We start from the raw sequence: 21,789 nt of genomic DNA on the forward strand, positions 1-21,789 counted from the left end.
TTCTCTTTAGTTCCGACTGAAGGACAGACCCCTCATAAATCATAAACCTAATTTTCTTAAAAACACAGTTAAAAAGTTCTGAATACTGGCCAAAACATGAAATGATGATGTCTCAAACCAAGGAAATGTTTTAAAGGTAATGACACGCTAAATGCATCATCGGTGCTTTCTGCCTTGTAATGCACTGAAGACACTTTTTTTGTGTCGCTTTGACAAATGACAAACAGCCCGTCCCCTGTAATTCTGGTTTGTGTTTGTTGGTTACAGTTATACAGCCACAGGCTAGAGTACAATCCCTATAGTTAAATGAAAACACTGTCCTTATTTCACAGGACTTTCCCGCTCTTTTCCATTCTACTTCCAGCTCTCTAAACACAAAGTTAGGATTAACATCTTTGTGGCATCGTAAAGGACTCCAGTCTCATATACACTTAATTAAACTGAGACTTCCTTTGCTCTTATCTAACCAGTTCTCATGTGTACACCAATAGGTTGCGCTTTATCTTTAATAGCTTCCTGTCCAGACTGATCTAGAAATAATTAGTCAAACATCAGTGATGAAACGAGGAATCTGTGATGAAAAACCTCTATTTAAAAATGTGTGAAGTTCGATTCATGCAGCGTGCGCTGTGTAATGAGTACTCTGTAACTATTTCACTGGCATCACACATAATGACATTTTTAGAATCTCTTACATGTTTTAACGTGTTGTTGCATTGTTCATCATGAGCTGCTGAGAGCTGGATTAGATTAGGTGTGACTGACTTGAGTTGATCAATGTTTTGCAGAGGCAAATCTTTTCCAAAGGTAAAATGGAGTTAAGACCAGTAATAGGCGACCCCAGGCTTAATGATTAGTATATAAAAAGAATAATATAAAATTTAATAGCCTTCAGATCTGTATATCTCGTTCTTTATGCATGTTGCTTATAAATGCACAATAAAGAGATGGGTAGGAATTGTTTTCTTTCAGCATACTCACAATTAGTATTATTATATTATGCAATACAAGACAGTAGAATCAGATTTAGAACCATTTATTGTCATGCAAGCTTTCACATACAAGGAGTTTGTCCTGGCGGGAGGTGCATACACTTACCATTTTAGACAATAAACATTTAACAGTAAACAGAGTGCAATAATAATTACAATTTAATCTGGGTGATTATGAAAAATAATGATTTATAAACTATTTGTTTGCATTATAGCATGGACTGTTACTGAAAAGTAAAACCATTAAAATAAGTAATTTCGTATGTATTCTCTGCATCCATTCTGCCCTATTGAGCTTAGTGAATTGAAAGTGCTACCGTATGCTGTCTCATAGCTTTTAGTGTTGATTTTCACTTGTATAAATTCAGTAAAAGCAGTGGGCCTTGCTTTTTGTCTGATTTCCTGCAAAGTTGCAGACATTCAGGCTGACTAAATCAGACAGCCCTTTTATTCTGCTAAATGGGGGATTGCTTCATGATCCAAGACACCACAGGGTAGAGCACAAAACACAGTAAAGGGATAACATGTCAAAGTATCTACAGTAGTTAGACTTGCATGACCGAGCGCTAGATCCACTGCCCTCAGTTTATCCAACCATCAGTGTACCTGCACACTTTTTGTCTGGGACAGAGTTTATTCTGTGCTTTCTGCTCAATTTGAGCTAAACAGATGTGGACACGACCAATGCAGAAAGAAAGATCTTTGCTTCTGAAGCTCCTTACTCTGTGCAGTTATGACTGAAGATCCCAATCAGCATCAAAAGGCTGTTTGTTTGTACCTGGTGGCATTCTCATCTTTCATTATACCCTCATAATATTATAATAATTTATGTAAACACAGTTTTCCTAATGCTAGGCCAGTAAGGGATGTTGTTTGAATGTACCTGAAAACCGAGAGTGTTTTTTTTACTTATGTATTATTTCCTAATCCAATCATGGAACATGTTTGTTTGTATAATTTGGTTAACGCCAACAGTCTGATGCGTGGATCAAACAACTGTCGTCCCTTGTAGTGAAGTGATTTACTGTATAATTAGTCCAAAAATTTCAGCATTCAGTGCAACATGATTAGAGAAGATGACAGATAAGCCTCATCGTGAGGGAGGTCAGTCTTTCTAGGCAAACAGTTTGCTGTAGGGGACACAGAAAACTGCCGCTACAAAATTAGAAGCAAAGATTTAAACATCCTCCCTATCAATGGCTGACGCATTGTATTGTCTAATGTACTAACATAAACTATGTGTGAAATTGTTGTTGATGCATCACCTGCATTGCCTATCTGCAAATTATATAATCACCTCATTAGGACCACACTGCCAGAAGTAATGCCAAGTTTTCAATTAAGATAAGAGTTTGAAGACAATTTGCATCAGCTTGTTAAGTAAATAATATATACATATTTTACAGTGTGTCTGATTTACTTGAAACAGCTGATGCAAATTCTTAACATAATGCAATCGTGCAAGCATCGCTTTTCTCAGTGTGGCATCAGAACATTGTGCTCACTGTCTTTGTCCCTATAAGGGAAACAAAGAGGGCATGCATTGTAATGAAGACAGCTCAGAATACATTTGCCTAATTTAAAACAAAGGATCCCCAAATTTTAGACTGGGTGAAACAAAGAGAAATGTTGAGGAAACTGTGGATCAATAGCATGTTATATCCATGACCCCCTCCTCTGTGGCTTTCCGATGGCTTACACATTTTTACTTTCATTTTGTTTTGTTTTGTTTTCTGGGTGTGAAGGAGGGCGGGGAGGGAGGGAGGGAGCTGGTCTGATGAAGTGTTAGCATTAAAATCCGATGTGAGTTTATTTGCATGTTTGCTATGTGTCTACGTTGTGCTTTCAAACTCAAATTAATACTCCCAACTCACACTTACAAATTCGCTGTATTGTTCTATGCCCTAGAGTAAAGGACACAGTAAATACAAACGTGTGTGGTCTTTGTTTCTCGCCATGTACTGCAGTTGCTTCGAACATCCTGAAAAAACGTATGTAATAAGCTTTTGTTCTCAGAAAGTATTGTTTAAGCCTAGCTTTCATATGAACCTCTATTTTGTCCCATAGAATATGGAATGATCGGAGAGCATACAGTAAAAAGTCAGCGGCCAAGATCAGTTCATGACACAAAGGCCCTGCAGGAGCAAGCTGAATCTGCTAAATTTATGGCACAAACTGGTAATACCGTAGTTATGTTTCTTTACTTTATTTTGTTAACTAAACTTAATTTCATCATGCATGCTCTCTCTTGTACTGCACCTTTTAAGTGGAAATGTTTTGCATTATTATTTTTTTCCAATTCATTCTCTCCTATAAAGTAGGAAGATAAATATCCCATTTCTCTATGCGTATTTTCTTTGAATATAGAACCTAATTGGGTTTTGTGGGTCTGTTTGTTTGATTGTCACATAGTGAGTTGGCAAGTGGATTACTCATACAGTATATTCATGGAACATTAATTAAACAGCAGTTTAAAACTATGGCCCTAATGTAGTTAATCATTTCCTCCAAGGCATGATAAATTAAATGTCCTTCAATGAAAAACCCACCCCTTCAGCCAAATATGAAACTTGGCAAAAGTTGAACTGATAGATGCTGCGCTTCGAGATAAAATTAGACTATGTTGCTTAATCGAATAAAGCATTTAATAAATAAAAAAACAGAAATTATCTAAATTCACAATGACATTTATAATATATTGCATTTGTTAAGCACTGAAATAAGTGACTGATTAAAGCAAAACTTTAATTTTGCTTTCATTATCTTTTTTTATCAAACCCTTTTTTCCGAGAGGGTGGGTTTATAAATATATATCTAAGATTCTTTAATTCTTTATTTTTTGGGAAATGTTTTACTTTTTTCATGTGTTGTTCCATTAAATTGCCGTCATTGTTCAAGAACTCCTTTCCATACCATTTTAATTTGCGACACATCATACAGACATACTAACGTTTACCCATTAACACCTCTCCATTTTACACTCGCCGTAGGTATGTTGTTTCCCTGTCGACTCGCATCGCTGTGCTTTTCTGTTTCTCATCCTCCCACTATTTACTCTCCCTGTACTGCCTCATTTAATAAATTGATCCACCTTTCTATTTTATGATCTGCAAAATTAAGGGCGAGGTTTAGATCCCTATTTGGCTGGAACTATGTGTCCTTGATATAGCATGCTAAGAAACTAGCATGTTGTGTTTGAAATTATATTATGGATTAATGACTTCAAATGACATAAATGTATTCAGAGCTGCAATTGAAATAAATCAGATTTGTATTCAATTATTTCTCTAATGCCCAAAGCCTCCATTAAAATGAATACTTCACCTGAGGGTTTAACATAATCAAACTTCAATTATTCGGTGACTACTCTGACGCAGGAGTTTTATTGTCCATTCACTTGTCACCAAATAATGTATTCATTTTTCATTTAGGCTACCATGGCTTCAAATCACCCACTGCCTCATCCAAATATACAGCTTCATTGAGCATTTCATGGCGTTCTGATATTTGGACCTTTTGGACAATGAAGATTAAAAAGGCTCAATGCTGTTTCTTCCAAATATTCTTTTAAATTTAACACAAAAGATGTCTTTAGAGGAATGGAGCAACTATGATCCTTAACTTTACTAATCTGCTACCGAATGCTATGAATGAATACTTAATTTATATTTGACTGCATGCAGAGTTGAACTACTTCAAGTCTGCCAAAAGCTCTGTATTGGCACAAAGGCCCGGGCACTAGAAACATGATCCATTCTTATTCTGGAGCTGAAATAGTGGCTTGAGGACACTCTCAAGTGAGTGTGCAAATAAAAATGGCCGCAATCTGCTGAATAAAATCCGCTAACCTTCTCATTTTCCGGCACCCATGGGAGTTAAGATGGATTTGAAAAGTATTTGAAACCACAAGAAACACCTAATATGTTCTGTTGTCAAGGAAACTAGATAGTTTGCTGCAGTGCAAGGAAATCCATATATCAGGCTTCTTTCTGAACTAACACCCATTAAATTTCATTTTATTTTCTCAGACGCTGTCTTTCTTGCATGTCACCACGTTCTTATGACATTTGGTTTCTTTATGGTCTTACTTTGTTTAAGCATATTATTGGGTTTCACTGAAATGCATGCATTATTTTTTTTTTAGGATGAAATGAAACCGTTAGATGTACCCCTGATGTCTGCTGTTATTTTTTTTTTATAACCATAGCTGTGCCTTCACTGTGATCTTTACATAAATGCACATTTCAATTTGATTTAATAAGGCGGATTCACTGACACCTCTCCTATTGATAATGTACCTACTGTCTTAAATTGCAAAGGACTTTATTGTGTTTCATACAAATGACATTATTAGACAGAGGAATGTATCTGTAGATTCAGTATTTATCAAAGATCACAGGAAGGTAGTATAGACTGTACAATAGTGTTCCTATAAATCCTTTAGACCGTGACTCCTGTTGGCCCCTCCCCATTTGACTCAACCCCGCCCGCCTTGCCCCACCCCCGCTCCGTAAGCCCTGGCCGAGGACCATATTGCTGCATTTAACTAGTGTCACCCTTCTCCCACACAGGTGAATCAGGTGCAGAGGAGTGGTCCCAGTGGAGCTCATGCTCTGTAACATGCGGTCAAGGGTCGCAGGTGCGAACCAGAACATGTGTCACACCATACGGAACACACTGCATCGGCCCTTTAAGAGAATCAAGGGTTTGCAATAACACTGCCCCTTGTCCAGGTAGTGTTAGCCGCAGATTCTTGAATATTAATGTTTTGATCATTTGTTGTTGAACGGAGGAAATGTGTTGCTGTGTTTTAACAAACTTTTCAATGTGTCTATTTAAGAATGTATTTTTATTGCAGTTAATCTAATGCTTTCTTTCTTTGATGTTATTATTATTTATTTTTTTTCATTGTCACTTTTGTGTTTTTCATTTCATGTAACTGTAAGACAACTCATCAGCATTGAAATGGTTTGAAGACATGTGGTTCTGCTTGGTGCTTGGGGAGCAGTAGACAGTGATATGTTGTCAGCTTCATTTCCTTGAAGGTCAGTCTTGCATTTTAAAATAGCTTGGCAGCATTTCTTTAAACATGCTGGAAGGCATTTCTTCCTCAATCCGTGATGGCAGGGTAGATGAGTCACTGGCGGTCAGGTATCAGCATCAGATGCGTCTCTGACTGGTGATTGCAGCGCACTTATGTTGGTCTGTCTGCGTCTGGTATACGCGGGTTGTTCTATTCCAGTCACCTTTATCCATTTTTTTTGATTGTTTGCACAGACCAATATGTTGATTTAGAAATGAGATTCTGAACTTGTGTTTAGTCGAGTATTTGATGGCGCAGTAAAGAGTAGAGCTTCTGAGGCTGCATCATAAACTCTTAGGTAATTATGGCTGATAAAAATACTGCAGCCTTTGAAAAAAACTGATTCATGATGTACTGTACTTCATTTTTAAATGTGGCATGTGCAAGTGGGAAGTGTGCAGTTTTCAACAGGGTCACTCTGTGCGTGGACATTAAGAGATACAAAGAGAATGAGTCATTTCAAAAGAACAGTTGTCTTAGTGTGACTCCTCTATGGCCATTTATATTTAGCTCAGACAGCATCAAAGCTCCTATTTTTCAAAAGAAACACAGCTGGTATATTAAATAATTTGCATTATGAATAATTAATAATTGAGGTCCAGAACTTAAAGAGCTGCCCATGTTAAATAATTATTGTCTTTGAATTATCTCAAGACCTGTAGAATATAGTTTGCTCGCAGCTAATTGTGGATTGGAACTTTTTTGTTACTAAATAATACTAAATAACTGGGCAATAACACTCAAACACAACATTTTGCAATTTTGACTTTCCTCACAAGATAAACTGCGACAGAACTTTAAATTTTTATTAAAAATGAAAGTTTATAAAATGTCACTATTCTTAATTAATTGTATTGCTTCATGTTTTTCAGAGTGTACTGTAGTCCTGCATTGTTGTTAAATTACATTCATTCTAATTGTATCTCCTCACTTTTTTAATTAAAAACCTCACAACGGGATCACAACAGTCATCCTTGAAAATGAGGCTGACATAACTTTGCTTAGTTTTAGTAGCAAACTTGTATAAACAATTCCCACCTGGTGCCAACTTAAACATATATATATAATATTCTGAAGGCAGACAAATTGATTCCCTCTCTTCAAACTGTGAGTGTATGCCAAGGTGGATTGAGACCTCCAAAACAGAGTGCTTGGATTAAAGACACGACCCTTCCAGTCTAGAAGGAGCCGTACTTCACCTTAGTAACCATCGCTGAAAGCATCGTCGACATCATCGATAACTACCTGTCAGGCGCTGCAGGCGCGTTGTTAGAAATTCTGGACCTCCTTACAAATTTTGATGCTGCTCATCCAACACAATACATCTGCCAAACTACAATAATTTCTGCTTTCCAAAATACTACTTTTACCTGAATCATTGCCTTTTCCAGCCCAACCAAAAGCACCTCTAGTTATTCGTATTTTTTCTCCTTTTCTTCAGATGCATTTTTTCTGCAGAAGGAAAGCAGCCCAGTCTTAATTTACATTTCTATTGTATTTACATATATACTTATTCCCCGGGTGTTTCACAGCTGCCCACTGCTCCAAATGCTTAAGACGGGTTAAATGCAAAGGTCAGATTCCATTTAATGCCAACATTCAGAGCCAATACGAAATCAGTTTTATATTTGACGCGATGAGGTTGGTTATTCAACCCAACGTTCCCTGTCCCGATTAAACCCCGCGAACCTACACAGCCAGATTTGAAGTAAAACAAGGCTGTGTATGATGCTATTACTTGTCCTGGGTGCTTAACTTTTAAAAATGTCAAGACTTTCATTTCAATTATTTATAGAAACACAAATTTCACAATGTGTGGTTTGGTTGGAGAGGAGGTAGAAGGTGGTTCTACAAGCGAATGTCTGTTTACCACCACAGATATATTGTATCAAACCCATTGAGCGTGTGCCGACACCGTCCTACTCCACAGGATGTGTTAATACAGCTGCATATTTATTTAAAAATAAAACATGCCAATGGTGCTTATTGCACTGATATAATATGTCATTCGTCCCTTGCATATGTTTTAAAAATATCTGAGGCTGTGGCTGTTAGCAGGCAAGGATTCATGTTAGTTTTGAATAACATTTTTAATTTAATTTGGTAAAGAACATTGACCATTGGTACTGTTTTGCCTCAAAGACATTTTTGTTCAACTGAACACCTGCTGCCACCAATAAGATCACATGGTTGGTATGCAAAATGGCATCTGTTTGCATGAAAATCAGGGAATTAGCATGAGCAGCAATAACCTCCATGATGACAAAGCAAACCAAAGGCAGATAGATGCCTTTAAAAACATTTATCAGCATAGACACTGGGAGTTTTAGTTTACAAAATATTGCATTATTGCCAGTCATAAAGACCAAATTTATTAAAAGAAGAACATTGATTGTTTTAGTGCTTCGAACGCAAAACTTAAACATAAAACTAAAGAGTAGAAGATGTTCTATCTTCTAGTATTGACCAATTAGAAGACACAATGATAAAACACATGCTTGAAGAAGTAAGAGACATTTTCTGTCGACACGTGAAGCAATAACACCTGTTAACAGGTATGAATATAGGGGAATATTAAAATGTGTAATGAAAACGTATTGCGCAAGATCACAACAAGAACTAAAGAAAAGTATTATTCTGATTTCACTGTGTCAATGCGATTAAGTCTCTTTACTGTGAACCTGAGGACCCGGAAACCAGTTAACATGTAAGAGGCGAACCTATTGCAAAAAAACATTCCCGAGTGCCATTGATCCTCGTTTTACATTGTCCATAACAATGAGCCAAGTGCAATATTATGCACAACAGGCTCAAACTGCAGCTCAAACTGCAGCTTTATGATAAGCGTGGAAGGGATTGTATTTTCTAGTGGAAACTGTTTCAAACAACTCTGTGGAAAAAAATATGACAGGCTGCAAAAAATGGTAATACGATAAGGTGAATACAGAAAAGCACAATGCCATAACAAGTTACAAAGGTAAAACATCACTGGAACAACAAATAGATTAAATCCCAGTTTAACACAACTTAAAGAAACATTCTTGGCTAATTAATTTTCTTTGTTCGTCATCTTGTGCTGACGAGGAATTTCACCTCTCACACAACACTTGCTCATAGCTGTCCCTGTACATCATGGCCAGAGTTCAGTGAAAAATACTGTTGTATCACTGACACACTAGCTTGGGTGACCGTGGGCTTTGAACTCACATTTTCAAAGTAAATCTTTTAGCCACCATGGGACACTTAGCAAAGAGCATCAAAACAGCGCCTGTAGGTAAGAGCTGTAATAGACGAAGCTCCGCCTCTTGGCGGACCGTCAGCTTGATCCCAAGATCCAACGACACTGCAACTGATCCTGGGATCCAACTAATACACTCCAGGAACTTTAATCCTCTGCACAAGCTCCGAATAGAGACCCCTGTAAAGAGGAACCACCAATTCATTGCGGAACAAGTAGTCTCATTCTCAAGGTCTTAACTCTTCATCAACAGATGATACAAAAATCCAACAGATATAATGTGTTTGATTATAATTAATTATTTTCATTAAAAATAATTGTATGTAGCTTGTTATTATATAGTATATCCCGTTGTATAGATTGTATAGATTTTGCCGCTAATGTACAATGTTTGTTATTGTCAGTATACCCGTAATGAAGTAATTCCAGTGGGATTTTTTGGGTTTTATATAATTTGTCCCCTTAAAGTTAATTTTGGAGCCTTCAATTCCTTCGGTAAAAGCACTTCATCACTTGGCTGAAGCCAGCAGTTGCTTGCAAAACTACTAACAGAGGTTAAACTTTGACATTTTTGAGTGTGGCCCATCATTTGATATCACTGTGTGCATTTAGGAGCACTGAAACTGCAGAGACGAGACAGTAGGTGTCTTAATTCAGTCTCTCAGATGCCCGTAGGTCCCCCGCCAAAGTAAAGCTTTAAGTCAAGAGAGATATCCTCTGAAGTTCTATAAAGACTTCCCATCTGTCGACTAGAACGCAGTTTTAAACTTACACGCAAACCAAGATGCAAGAGGAATAAGTTTTTTTTTCTTTTCCCAGCCAAAATATTTAATATTTTGCTTAAAAGTTGCACTTTGATTTGGTACACCTTTTTTTTTAAAGCATATTAAAATATGTATTTTGATAAGCAGCTAAGAGCAGGAAAGTTAGGCATAATAAATGTTATTTTGATGATAGTTAATGGGCTTGAGCATGAAATGGTGTTCTTTAATTACAAACGCAAAGCATATCATAATAATCTTTTAAAGCTTTCAGTTTGTTTATCCAAAGATCCAAACATTGTTAATACAACATCTCACAGTTATTTTTTTTTAAGTGTTACTAATACATGTTCTATTATTTTTAATTGTAGTGGCAGTATCTCCAAAAATACCAAATGTGCCTTTTGAAATATTTAAGCATGAATTTTTGAGGCATATACATCTGATGAGGTAAACGCTTTGAGACATTAATGAACACTCTTGATACATTTCAGGTTGGATTTGGGCTGCCTTGCCTGCTGTTTAGTGGCTAAACAGCGTAACATGTAGTTATTTGAAGATCTAGAACGAGGCTATGGGCTGTTAATGTGCTTTTTCGCATTTCCATGATAAGTATGTCGCTGCAACGACAGATTTTTTATAATTATTGTCTGCTCACGTTAACTTGAAGGTCCATAGATAGTACATTCCCAGTCAAAAAAGAAGACTCAACGTGTAACACTGTGCAGAACTGCTGCACCCTGAGAGTCAGGATTTGATTGTTGCTCTGGTCTGTTGAAAACTGCCATGTGGAAGATTGACATAGTGTTAGCCGGGTAGCATTTACTATTGTTGTATTAAATGTAAAGAGTTGATTGAAGTTGGTGGCTGAGGCTTTTTGAAACCTCACAGTGTCTGTGTGCTCAGTGTTTCATTTACATCAATTTTGTTACTAATTGTTTTATTTTATTTCATTTTTATGGCAGTTTGTCATGGACTTGTTTTTGCTGTAGCAGAAACAGAGACCTTGACTAGGCCTGATGCCTTTTCTGTGCCCGCAGTACACGGTGTATGGGATGAGTGGTCACCGTGGAGCCTGTGCTCATTCACATGTGGCCGAGGTCACCGCACTAGGACTAGGATGTGTGCCCCCCCCCAGCATGGAGGCAGGGCCTGTGACGGACCCGAGACGCAGACTAAGCTTTGCAACATAGCCCTATGCCCAGGTATCATGTCTGCTCTCTCAATCTGAACAATACCAATAGTAATACAACTGTCCCTGAAGGCATGATAATGGGAGGAATGTAAAAGGTAAATGATCATGAACTCATTTCAAACTATCTATTATTGATAATGTTAATAGTTTACCGACCCACATCTAGTATCCCATAATCATACAGTACTGCAAAGGTGAGTACAAAGATGAATGGATGCCCGATTTGTGGTGCATTTTAGGTAAACATGCTGACACAATAATGCGATTTAGTTGAGAGTCAATACTGCATTACTGACGTCAAAATCACTTACCCGCAATTGCCTTTGAATGTTAAGCAGATTAGTGATGATGAGTTTTTCCACACAGTAAATGTTAGCTTTTCTCTGGTAACACACTCAGTGAAAACCACTCAATCCCAGATGCTTTCTCTCTGCCCAGACATGGAGAATGGAAGGCAGCTAACAAATAGATTCTGCAGTTTGTGCCTTTGGCATTAATAATCTAAATCTTTATCCGAGGACATTCTACAAAAACACTTTTATGTTTTATTCTCCTTTTGCATTTGGCTATGTTTTTTTTATTTATTCCAACCAGACTTGGAAACCAGCAGTACACCCCTCCAAAATACACAGTAGTCATGTCATTTGTCTGTTATTTGGCTTCAATTTGAGAGAGAACAGCCATCTGAATATCTCCTCCCATTTCTGTCTGCCCTCTTTTTTTTCCCTTCACATGGGACATGCTTGTTGGGTTGTGGTTGGTGCCTCAGTGGACGGACAGTGGCAGGAGTGGAGCTCTTGGAGCGATTGCTCGGTGACCTGTGCCAATGGCACTCAGCAGAGGACCAGGCAGTGCTCAGCGGCCGCCCATGGGGGATCTGAGTGTCGCGGTCACTGGGCAGAAAGCAGAGAGTGCCATAATCCTGACTGCACAGGTAAAATCCTGAGCCTCTTAATTCTGTATCCGCTTTGATGTCTAAATTCAAAAATCATGATTTGAATTGGGGGGAAAAAGAGGGACAAAAAACATTCTGTCCCGCATTGTTTCCGTGATCAACTACGAGTACTAATATATATATATATATATATATATATATATATATATATATATATATATATATATATATATATATATATATATGCGCAGTCTGATGTCACTCGTTCTGTGACGTAGAAACCTCTGCAGCAAGAAACGGAGCTGTGTTGTAAGAATCAAGAATAATGTTTAAGATCATGCTCGATCAATTGGATTTGTAAAATCCAGTTAGATATACTCTATGCCTTTCACGTAATTCAGGGTTAGCTGTCCAACCTGTCTGTCAACATCATAGACGTATTAGAGGCTGAAAGATGTCAGCTTAGCGGTCTCCATCAGGCTTTGAATTGTCTGATCATATGAAGGGCCGGAGCACTCTCATAATCTCCTGATGCAATTTTCACTGCAGCAGCTAAAACATTTTTTCTTTGTTCTGTAGTTCACTAGTATGTGTGTGGTGAAGAGATTCCTCACAATTTTTTAAAAGTCAGTGTCAATGTTGTGTAACCACTACCAGTCAACTTCATGCTCTCTTGGACAGCTAAAATAACACATGCCTGGGCCCCCGTATTTCCAATTTGTGCTCCATGATAATGATGACAATGAAGCAGGTGATGCCGTTGTTCGCCTCACTGCAAGAGGAGGCATTATACATCAGTCATTCATTTAATAATAAGGCCTACATATGTAGCACTTATTTCTTTGTTTGAGATCCAACATTACTGAGACAGCACAGTCCAGGCCTTCATTTAACAACGGTGTTCAAGACTACTAGTGGCATTTCCTTGCTTTGCAGAACACAAAAAAAGAGTCCATTGCAAACCCAAAGGGCTATGTCTTTCAGAATCAGTTATAAATATCTTTGAGTAATTTTGTGTGCTGAAAGGCAACAGGCATTCTTTGAAAAAATGAAACAAAACCGAATAAAGTTAAACAAAACAGGCTAATGAAGGCTTGTGCAGGATTTTAATTAATGTTATGCATTTCAAAATTGAAAGATTTTCTCCGGTAGTGCTGAAACAAGGAGTTCTTTGAAACCCATGAGCATGCATCTGTCTGAGAAATCAGCTGCTCTGATGTGGAGCAGAGGCTTCAGTATCTACTGGGATTTGATCAATGTCTTGCAGATAGTTTTAGCCAACAGGTCACAATGGTTTCTGTTTTGTTCCTCCTCCGGAAGCTATCCTGACAGAGGTTAGTTGTAGGACACTAAATAGCCCTGCACGTGTGAGGAAGGGGGTAAGTGGAGGTTAGAATGAGAGTGGAGTGTGTTTCCTGCTCACAGGGCTTTGTACCTTTCCGTTCAGACAAGGGCATGTGATTTACTACACTGCTGAAGGGAAGCATCTGTTTTTGTGTCTAATGCACAATTTAACAGTGTTCGTTACAAGGGCATAAAACATGCTGCTGGTTTTGGATACTTCAGCATAAATGCGGTTTAATATTGGCAAAGTGAGGCGAATTATCAGCACTCACTGAGCAGCTTCTTTTCGTCATAAAACACACATTCTCTTGATTATTCAAAGTAATCTCCATCATTTTTGGAATATCACCAATAAACTGCATCTGCAAACTAAATGAATGGATAGCAAAATAGGATAGCAAAATAAATCCATGTAATCAAAAATCAATAACTATGAAAACAAAAAAATACAAATAAAAACTCAAATGGCACATGATAGCATTTGCACAAGGTGATGCATAATTTTGGTGGATTTTCTGTGCTTCTTTAATGCCTCTGAGAGTATCTGTTTCTAACCGAGGATCCCTCTGTTGTAGCTAACGGACAGTGGAATCCTTGGGGTCCGTGGAGCGGCTGCTCGAAGTCCTGCGACGGCGGCTGGCAGAGGCGGGTGCGGGTGTGTCAGGGTGCAGCGGCGACCGGGCAGCAGTGTGATGGCACTGGAGAGGAAGTCAGAAAGTGCAGTGACCAGCGCTGTCCAGGTGAGCCAAAGGATAATAAGCTTTACATCTGATAGAAAGTGAAGAGATTATTATCTCTGGAGAGTGAATTATTATTATTAGTCGTAATATTATTATGTTGGTTGAAACACAAACGTTGGGATTGTAGGAGAGGATACATCTTCTTACAATACTATAAAGTATTATCATACTCACCAACACTATACAAATTCAATCACTTATATTTTCATACCTCCTTGTTATATAATATTGGAAATCCTGAAAAGCTCTTTGCATCGATGTAGTTACACTTGTACCACTTTGCTTTTAAGCACCGTATGAGATTTGTCCGGAGGACTATGCAGTATCAATGGTGTGGAGACGGACGCCTTCAGGAGAACTGGCCTTTAATAGATGCCCACCCAATGCCACAGGTAAGGACATGAGCAATATCTTTATTTCTAAAAGGATTAGTGTGCATGAAGAGGTCCACAAATTCATTTAGGCTAGTCTTCTTATATTGTTATTGTCCGTCTTTCTTCCCCCCAAGAAAAACAAAAAACTCTCGTTGACCCATCCTGTGGGAGGAAAACAAAAAGAGTAGTTTGCTCATTAAAGACAACAAAGTGATGGAATACGTTTGAATATGTATGATGAGGATTTAGCCGTTTGCTTAACTGCAACAACATGTCATTGATTGACCTAAAGTTGACTCATTTTGGCGTAATGGCTGTTTAAATCACTCCAACAAATGCAACTGTCTCTCAACAATGGTGAAATTACCCAGCAATTTTATACTAATGTTATAGTATCCGTGTTTGGCTGCACATTACGATGCCACTAATTGTGCTAAATTATGAGCAATTATGATAGATTCCTGCTACCATGTCAAGCTGTCTTCTCAAACAAGCCTTTTACTTTTTAAAGCTGCCTGACTAATCCCCCGCTGAAACAAATCACCAAAGCCTTGTGATAATAATATAAACTATATCTGGTGGCAAAATGGTGTTTCTTCGTCGGCAGAGAAGGTGCATATCCTTTATTCCAATATCCACATGCAGTGATGTTACGGCTACACCCATGTGAAAGGAAAACAAAATGTTAACTGTGATTCTAAGAGCGAGAGAAGAAAAGCACACAGAGGTCTGTTTTCAGACATTAAGCAGAAGCTTGAATATGAGCACGGAGTGAAGAGCATTAGAGCGGAAGGTGTGAGTTCTCTAGCAGCGTAAGACTAACACGCAGTTCTTGAAAAGAAGACAGAGGGGAGGGAGGAAGAGGATGAAAAAGAATGCAACCTCTGTTGAAGCATCTCTTTTTGTTTTGGTTCTTGTTGAAGGTCAGTTTGTTAACAAACAGACAAACACCCAGGCGCCGCTGGGTGCTAACGTTACCGGTTCATTTGACACGCTGAGCTCTCGTAAAATATTTAATCAATCGAAGGTGTTTGGAGTCTACATTTCTTCCCTGGGAAATACCTAACTGGCAAATTAAATGTAGCAGCAAACATGCTGTCATTCACAGATGGCTCACCTGCGGCAAAGTTACGCAGATTAAGATTTACTAGCATGACATTAGCTTCCTGGCTTGACATTAGTTTTTATGGCTAATAACTGTTTGGCACCATACAAAGCTATTTCCAGATCGCCGTGAGGGCCTGTGGTCTTTGTTTTTTCTTCCTCTCTGTACAATGTTGTTGGAAATTTAACACCACTGCTGATTAAGAATTTAATTCACACCAAGACGTGTCTTTAATGTATGTGCCAGATCCAGGTCACTCAGTCAGTCAGGGTGAGACAGTTGGCGCCTTTATAAAGCCAAACTAATTAGTGTTTTTTTGTTTTTTAACTCAACAGGATCACATGAATAAATTAAAGTAATTATAAAAAGATTGTTGTGAGCCCTTGACGTTAATGACTGTTTTATCTCACATTTATTAACTTTATTTGGATGCTGTAGTTTTTGAACTGACTTCTGTAATACAGATATACATGTTATCACTGTAGTCTGTGTGCTGTTGTTTGTTATTATCATACAGTAAGTCAACACAAGCTTTACAGCGATGGTGGACTTTGTGCACTACTATCACAACAATTGGCACACAGGGTGCTGCTCCACTTTACCAGAGAACCAGGACCTGTGATGATTACCCAAAAGAAGGGCAGCGTCATGATAAAAGGTTTCATTTGAGAAGCCAATAATCACAGCTCCAGTGTCAGCGGGTTTCACAAAGTCCACAATATGAACCTAATATATAAAACAACACCTCCCATCCTTTGCCCTGTCACTAGATCAAGGTCAGACTCACACTATGCTCTTAATGAGGAAAATGTTCGAAGGAGCCGGAACGCCTCACAGACAGACCGCCTCCTTCCACGAGAGCCAGACATGAGATGGGTACTGAGAGCAGGTAAACAAAGATGAAATATTGATCAGAAAAGACAGACATAGCAAGATGTGCAACGAGAATGCAGTAAGACAGTTTGGTTGAAGGGTCCAAATATGTCGGGGAAGTCATCCGAGTCTACTCAGCCGTAGTCACTGCCGTCATTAAGGTCACCATAGGAACAGCACCCGGTGCAGAGGTGTCAGCACCGCCTCGGTCATCATGGATGACAACTGCCACCAGAGGCGAGAAGGCAGAACAAGTCGGGACGAGACACACAGAGACACACAGCAGATGAATTTAGTCGCTTTGTATCACTGAAACAAAGGTTTGTACACTGGAAAAGACAAAAACTACACTACAAAGGAGCTATGCGCTTTAGGAGAGCAGAAGAGACTGTTTCCTAGCTGTGATAACACATTCTGGAGTTGGACTCAAGTTCTTTGTCTTGATAATCATCACATTTGAAGTAAACATTAAAGGAATTCAGATATTGAAGAGGAGCTCCAAAGCAGCTCTCTATCAAGACTAAAGGGAAACAGACATTCGTGATTTTCCTTTTAATACTGCACAGAATTATTAAGTTGACATGCATTATTTCCCCTACTGACACCTGCTGTTACTCGTTACGCTGCAGAAGAGATTTAGCACGTAAACGTTACTGTGCTCTTACCCATGTGGATGTCTAATGACAGCCCTGAATCTCAATTATCAATTACACTTTGAGTCAGCCAACTGAGAGAAGAAGCAATCAAAGCAACAGAACCACAAGCTATTAAACAAACACTCCACAGGTTAACGCAGAGGAAAGTAATCATGTGCTCAAACACAAGACATGCTCAAACACATAGAATGAATGAGACAATTGTATGTGTGATATGTAGGGTTCCTATTTCGGGTTCCTTTCCCTAAAATAAAGATTTGTTTCTATCACAGGATAATATTTAACACACTAAGTCTGTTTAAATCCCTCTCAAAGAGTGCATTTAGACACATCTTATCTGTAGCTCCTTGGGCAGTAAACACCGTTTGAGCCTCCCGTCTTAGGGAGGATTGTTTGGACAGCAACAGGTTACTGCCTCAGTGGAGTGCAGCCTTGCTTTTTAATCAAGCGCATCTCTCTACTGTCCAATATTTCATTCTCAACTTGCTCTCCATACATCACTGATCATGCGAGGAGGGATGACAGATTGGTGCAAAATCACAGCAAAAGCCAAATTGCTCTTCATCTGACCTCACTGACCTGATCCGAATGGCAGTTTGATCCAAGGAGAGATTCAGTTCTAAATGAGAGAAAGCTTGATGTATTTACCAAAAGTTAAGTATTAATTAATAAAATACAACTGTCATCTTTTTCTATTAAAAGTAGGAAAAGCTTTTTCTTTTGTTACTTTTATCCGCCCATTCCCACCTCAGTGATGCATCACATGAGCACTGAGGTAGGTATTCATTTTCTTTGAAAAACAGTTTTTGTGAACATACAAAAACAAGCTCTTGTCCAAGTAGTTCAGTTTTTAAAGGTTTTGGCCTTGGGCAATTAGTTTCTGGTGCTGCGGAATTTAACATAAAAATACAATATAATAGTGAAATGACAGCAGACTGCAGGTAATCAAGCATCTTTTGAAAGCCTTCCAGTAGCTTTGGATTTAATCTCATCTTTGAAATCAATACACCCACAAGATTCTCATCTAGAATTTCACCTCTTATTGTTTTGTGTCTGTTTGGCAATTCCCAATTAAAGCACAAAGTCTTTTTCAGTTTACAATGACCTTTAGGAATGTCAGAGCCAAAACAGAACTTCCTAATTTCTAGGTATCCAGCCTGCATGACATACACTTTTTCCGAGTGTGAGGGCTTAAAAGATCATTGGATAATAATGTGAAAATATTTGATTGTGTGTTGGCGTCCCCACCAAGCGGGGTCGGGATTATAGAAGTAAATATAACCTTCCAGATGAAGCTAGTTAGGAGGGCGATGGATGCTCAGTGCGGTGTAGAGCTGTAGGCCTCTTCTGCTGCCCTCTCGGCTGTCTCATAGCACTGCATGGGCGCTCCCAGGATAGAGCGATGTTTGCTGTGCACTCATGGCTTCAGTGCATATCACCAGGTAGCTGTGGAGAGGGTGGGCGTCAGAGGTGTGGTTTTGATCTCTCTCTGTCTGTGTGTGTTAGTGTGTGCAAGACAGGGAGAGAGAGAAAGAACAAGAGATAGTGAAGCACAGGTGCCAGGGGAAATGTTTTGTTCTGTGGGAGTTTTCCTCAGGATGTCAAGCACCTGTGTTGGAGCGGCGGGGTGATGTGTGAAGTGCACTCCACCGGGTCGACAGCAGGGAAGGTGTGATGTTGGACCCCTATGCAGGATGTGTATGCCGATGTGGGTGGATACTGGGTGGTTCTTCTATTTCGGAATCACTGTTTAAATGCCTGACAGCTATCACAGTTGAGCTGCTGCATGCTTGAATAAGTCACTGTAAGTTGTATTAACACAGCACACAGTGCATTTATTTAAAGTCATGGGGATGTTCCTGCCGCTCGTTATTCAAAGTCCTGTTCACATACTGCAGCCCTCTTCCTCCAGAAACATCTCAACCACTGCAAAAGGCAATGGAGGAGGAAGACGAGTCTCTAATGAAATAATTAATACCTTTGTCCTCTCTTTTTTTCCTTTTTTCCTTTTCCTGTATCCAACACCCTCCACTCCATCACATCCATCTGCCTTTCTTTTGCTTCTTTTTTGGTCTTAATCCCATACCCCCTCCTCTCTACGTCTGCATCCCCATCTCCCCTCTCATCACTTCCTCCTCCGCTGCTTCTCCTCTCTAAATGTGTCTCTGTCTTCTTCCCCTCTGCAGGCACCACTAGTCGACGCTGCTCTTTGGATCACCGTGGTATGGCCTTCTGGGAGCCGCCCAGCTATGCTCGATGCATAACAAATGAATTCAGATACTTGCAGCAATCAGTAGGTGCAAAGTCAGCTCCCTCTCACTGCCTCTGTTTCCAATGCATCATAAATTACCTCCCCTGTGTTTTCTCCATCCCCCTCATTCCTATCACACTATAGCCAAAGATTAACTACTTTCAAAAGATGAGCAAATTAAAACATGATTTTGCCTTTTTGTCTTTGTGTAATAAATGGTCCCTGCAGTCAAGTTCTTTTGAACTGTTTGATTTAGAGTTTTTGGCAAGTTGTCGTTTGTCTTGTTGCTTCAGCTTGTTGTTCTTTTACACTTTTATGTTGTTCCTCACTTGCTTTGTACGTCATTTTAACTAACATCAACTAGAATACATGTTTGTATTGCACCATCAAGGGACTGGATAACAAAGATGTGGAAACTGAGTGAATAGTGACTGACTTCTTTTCTATAGAATGACTTATTCACCAAAAGATCCTGGTGTGAACTTGAACCCTTTCATCATTTTTCATCTCATGAAACATCTAGATCAGAGAGGAAATATTATATTTTATTTAAGTCCGGGACTCTTTCAGAGGGCTTTATTAAATAGCATTTATTTTTTGCTTTTCTGTGTTTGCCTTTTATCTGAAAACACAACAGAATTTCCACTAGAATAAGTAATTTTTTAAAAATCATCTTTGAAACAAATAATTCAGAAGAGCTGAGATAGCACATGAAGCCCTACACCTGAGAACCTGTATTTATGGACACAAACCCTGTGCAATGATGTGAAATGTCATTTCACTGTGCAATTTCTGCCTAAATGTGTGTCTTCTGCTCCAGTTAACTCTTTTATTCATATCGGCTCGTTTCAAAACATCCTAGAGGCAGAATACATTCTGTCCTGGCTTCGATATAAGTGTCACATTAAGGGCCTTAGAGAGCGGAGTCTTTCTTCCTGATTTTTTTCACTCCATTTAGTCCAAATGTGGAGTTTAGTGTGTGTCTCTTGAAACCCTGCAGACGACACAGATGCCCCAAGTCTTGTCTTCTGCTGTTTTTGGAGGTTCAGGGGCACCTTGCTAAGGGCCAGAGGATGCTGGCCGGAGATGGGATGTCCCAGGTGACCAAAAACCTGCTGGACCTCACTCAGAGGAGGAACTTCTATGCTGGGGACCTGCTGTCTTCCGTGGAGATCCTTCGCAATGTGACAGAGACCTTCAAGAGAGCCAGTTACGAGCCATCTTCAGATGATGTGCAAGTAAGTGGACAGTGTTTTTATTTTAACACATAGACATGGTGCTGTTTGAAATGTATTCATAACCTACAACAAGGTGGCTTACAAATGTCACACAATAAACTGGATGAAGGCAATGTTTGGTGCTGAAAACATGTCGTATAGGAGAAAAAGCACAAAAGGTTGTCTGAAATCACAGAAAATATGACAAACGCACCCCACGGCTCCATTGTATCAAGAGATCTCCTCCCCATCCTAAGCTGTTTCATCTCATCCTGTTGAGGTTGACTGCAGTCTTGATCCTCCTTATGTCAATAGGATGATGGAGATTATAGCTAAAGCTCCACCTCCATCACCAATAACATAGTTTATATCCCAAGAGCTGTGTCATTTTCAAAGACACCCTTCTCAGGCCTTTTTGTGCTGCCCTGCATGCCAGTTTCAATGTGTTGGGCTCATGCTGTGTTTTAGAGGAAGCTAAACAGGAAGGGAATAGATGTTGCTCCCTATTTGAGCAAGCTTTGAATATTGTATGTGTGCTAATGATAAACCAAATTCGCCATTGTAGTTTTTGAATGTTACTTTGTTTTGTTGTTCTTCCTCTGCAAAGAGACGTAAGTAATAAGTAATCATGCTGGGAAATGTTTAAGTTATGAGTCTTGCCCAACAGTCATTTTCTGTATGGGAGTATAAATAATGAATTATTTAAATCTGTGAAAGTTCAGTAAGTTCTATAATATAACACAGAGCTGTTTCTCATTATATTAAAGATGAAAATATATTGGATATTTTGTACATCACAACATGCCCATAATGTTGGATGTTTTACTGTTAAAAACATACAACAAAGCTATTACATATTTGTGATGTCAGAATCAGTGATTCTAGATGCATTTGAGCATCGTCTGAACGTAATGATACTTATTTGGCTCAAAGCTTGTACTTCAGGTTAGGATGCAAGTATTGGATCAGCAAAATGTTGAACTCGCCAAATTATGCACGCCCAAAGCACACTGGTATTTGGACTATACAAAATGTCAGAGATGCTTTTTATGCACATATATCACA

General features: G+C 38.9%; 1 protein-coding gene across 12 annotated transcripts in view; it reads left to right on the top strand.

Moving 5' to 3' along the window:
* The window catches only part of adgrb3 (adhesion G protein-coupled receptor B3), a 108,007-nt gene that overhangs the window by 42,478 nt on the left and 43,740 nt on the right, over window positions 1–21,789 (top strand). For 6 of the 12 annotated variants that reach the window (XM_068568708.1, XM_068568709.1, XM_068568698.1 and 3 more), the window contains exons 3-10: window positions 3,060–3,170; window positions 5,564–5,725; window positions 11,115–11,279; window positions 12,039–12,203; window positions 14,084–14,248; window positions 14,539–14,640; window positions 19,443–19,549; window positions 20,548–20,745. In XM_068568708.1, coding sequence (XP_068424809.1) covers window positions 3,060–3,170; window positions 5,564–5,725; window positions 11,115–11,279; window positions 12,039–12,203; window positions 14,084–14,248; window positions 14,539–14,640; window positions 19,443–19,549; window positions 20,548–20,745 — 1,175 coding nt within the window. The remainder of the gene's footprint in view (window positions 1–3,059; window positions 3,171–5,563; window positions 5,726–11,114; window positions 11,280–12,038; window positions 12,204–14,083; window positions 14,249–14,538; window positions 14,641–19,442; window positions 19,550–20,547; window positions 20,746–21,789) is intronic. The other 6 variants (XM_068568699.1, XM_068568703.1, XM_068568706.1 and 3 more) reach the window with 4 other exon arrangements.

This window comes from Clinocottus analis, unplaced genomic scaffold, assembly GCF_023055335.1.
Source record: "Clinocottus analis isolate CAN_PGR_092001 unplaced genomic scaffold, fCliAna1.0.p SCAF_8, whole genome shotgun sequence".
NCBI classification, from domain to species: domain Eukaryota; kingdom Metazoa; phylum Chordata; class Actinopteri; order Perciformes; family Cottidae; genus Clinocottus; species Clinocottus analis.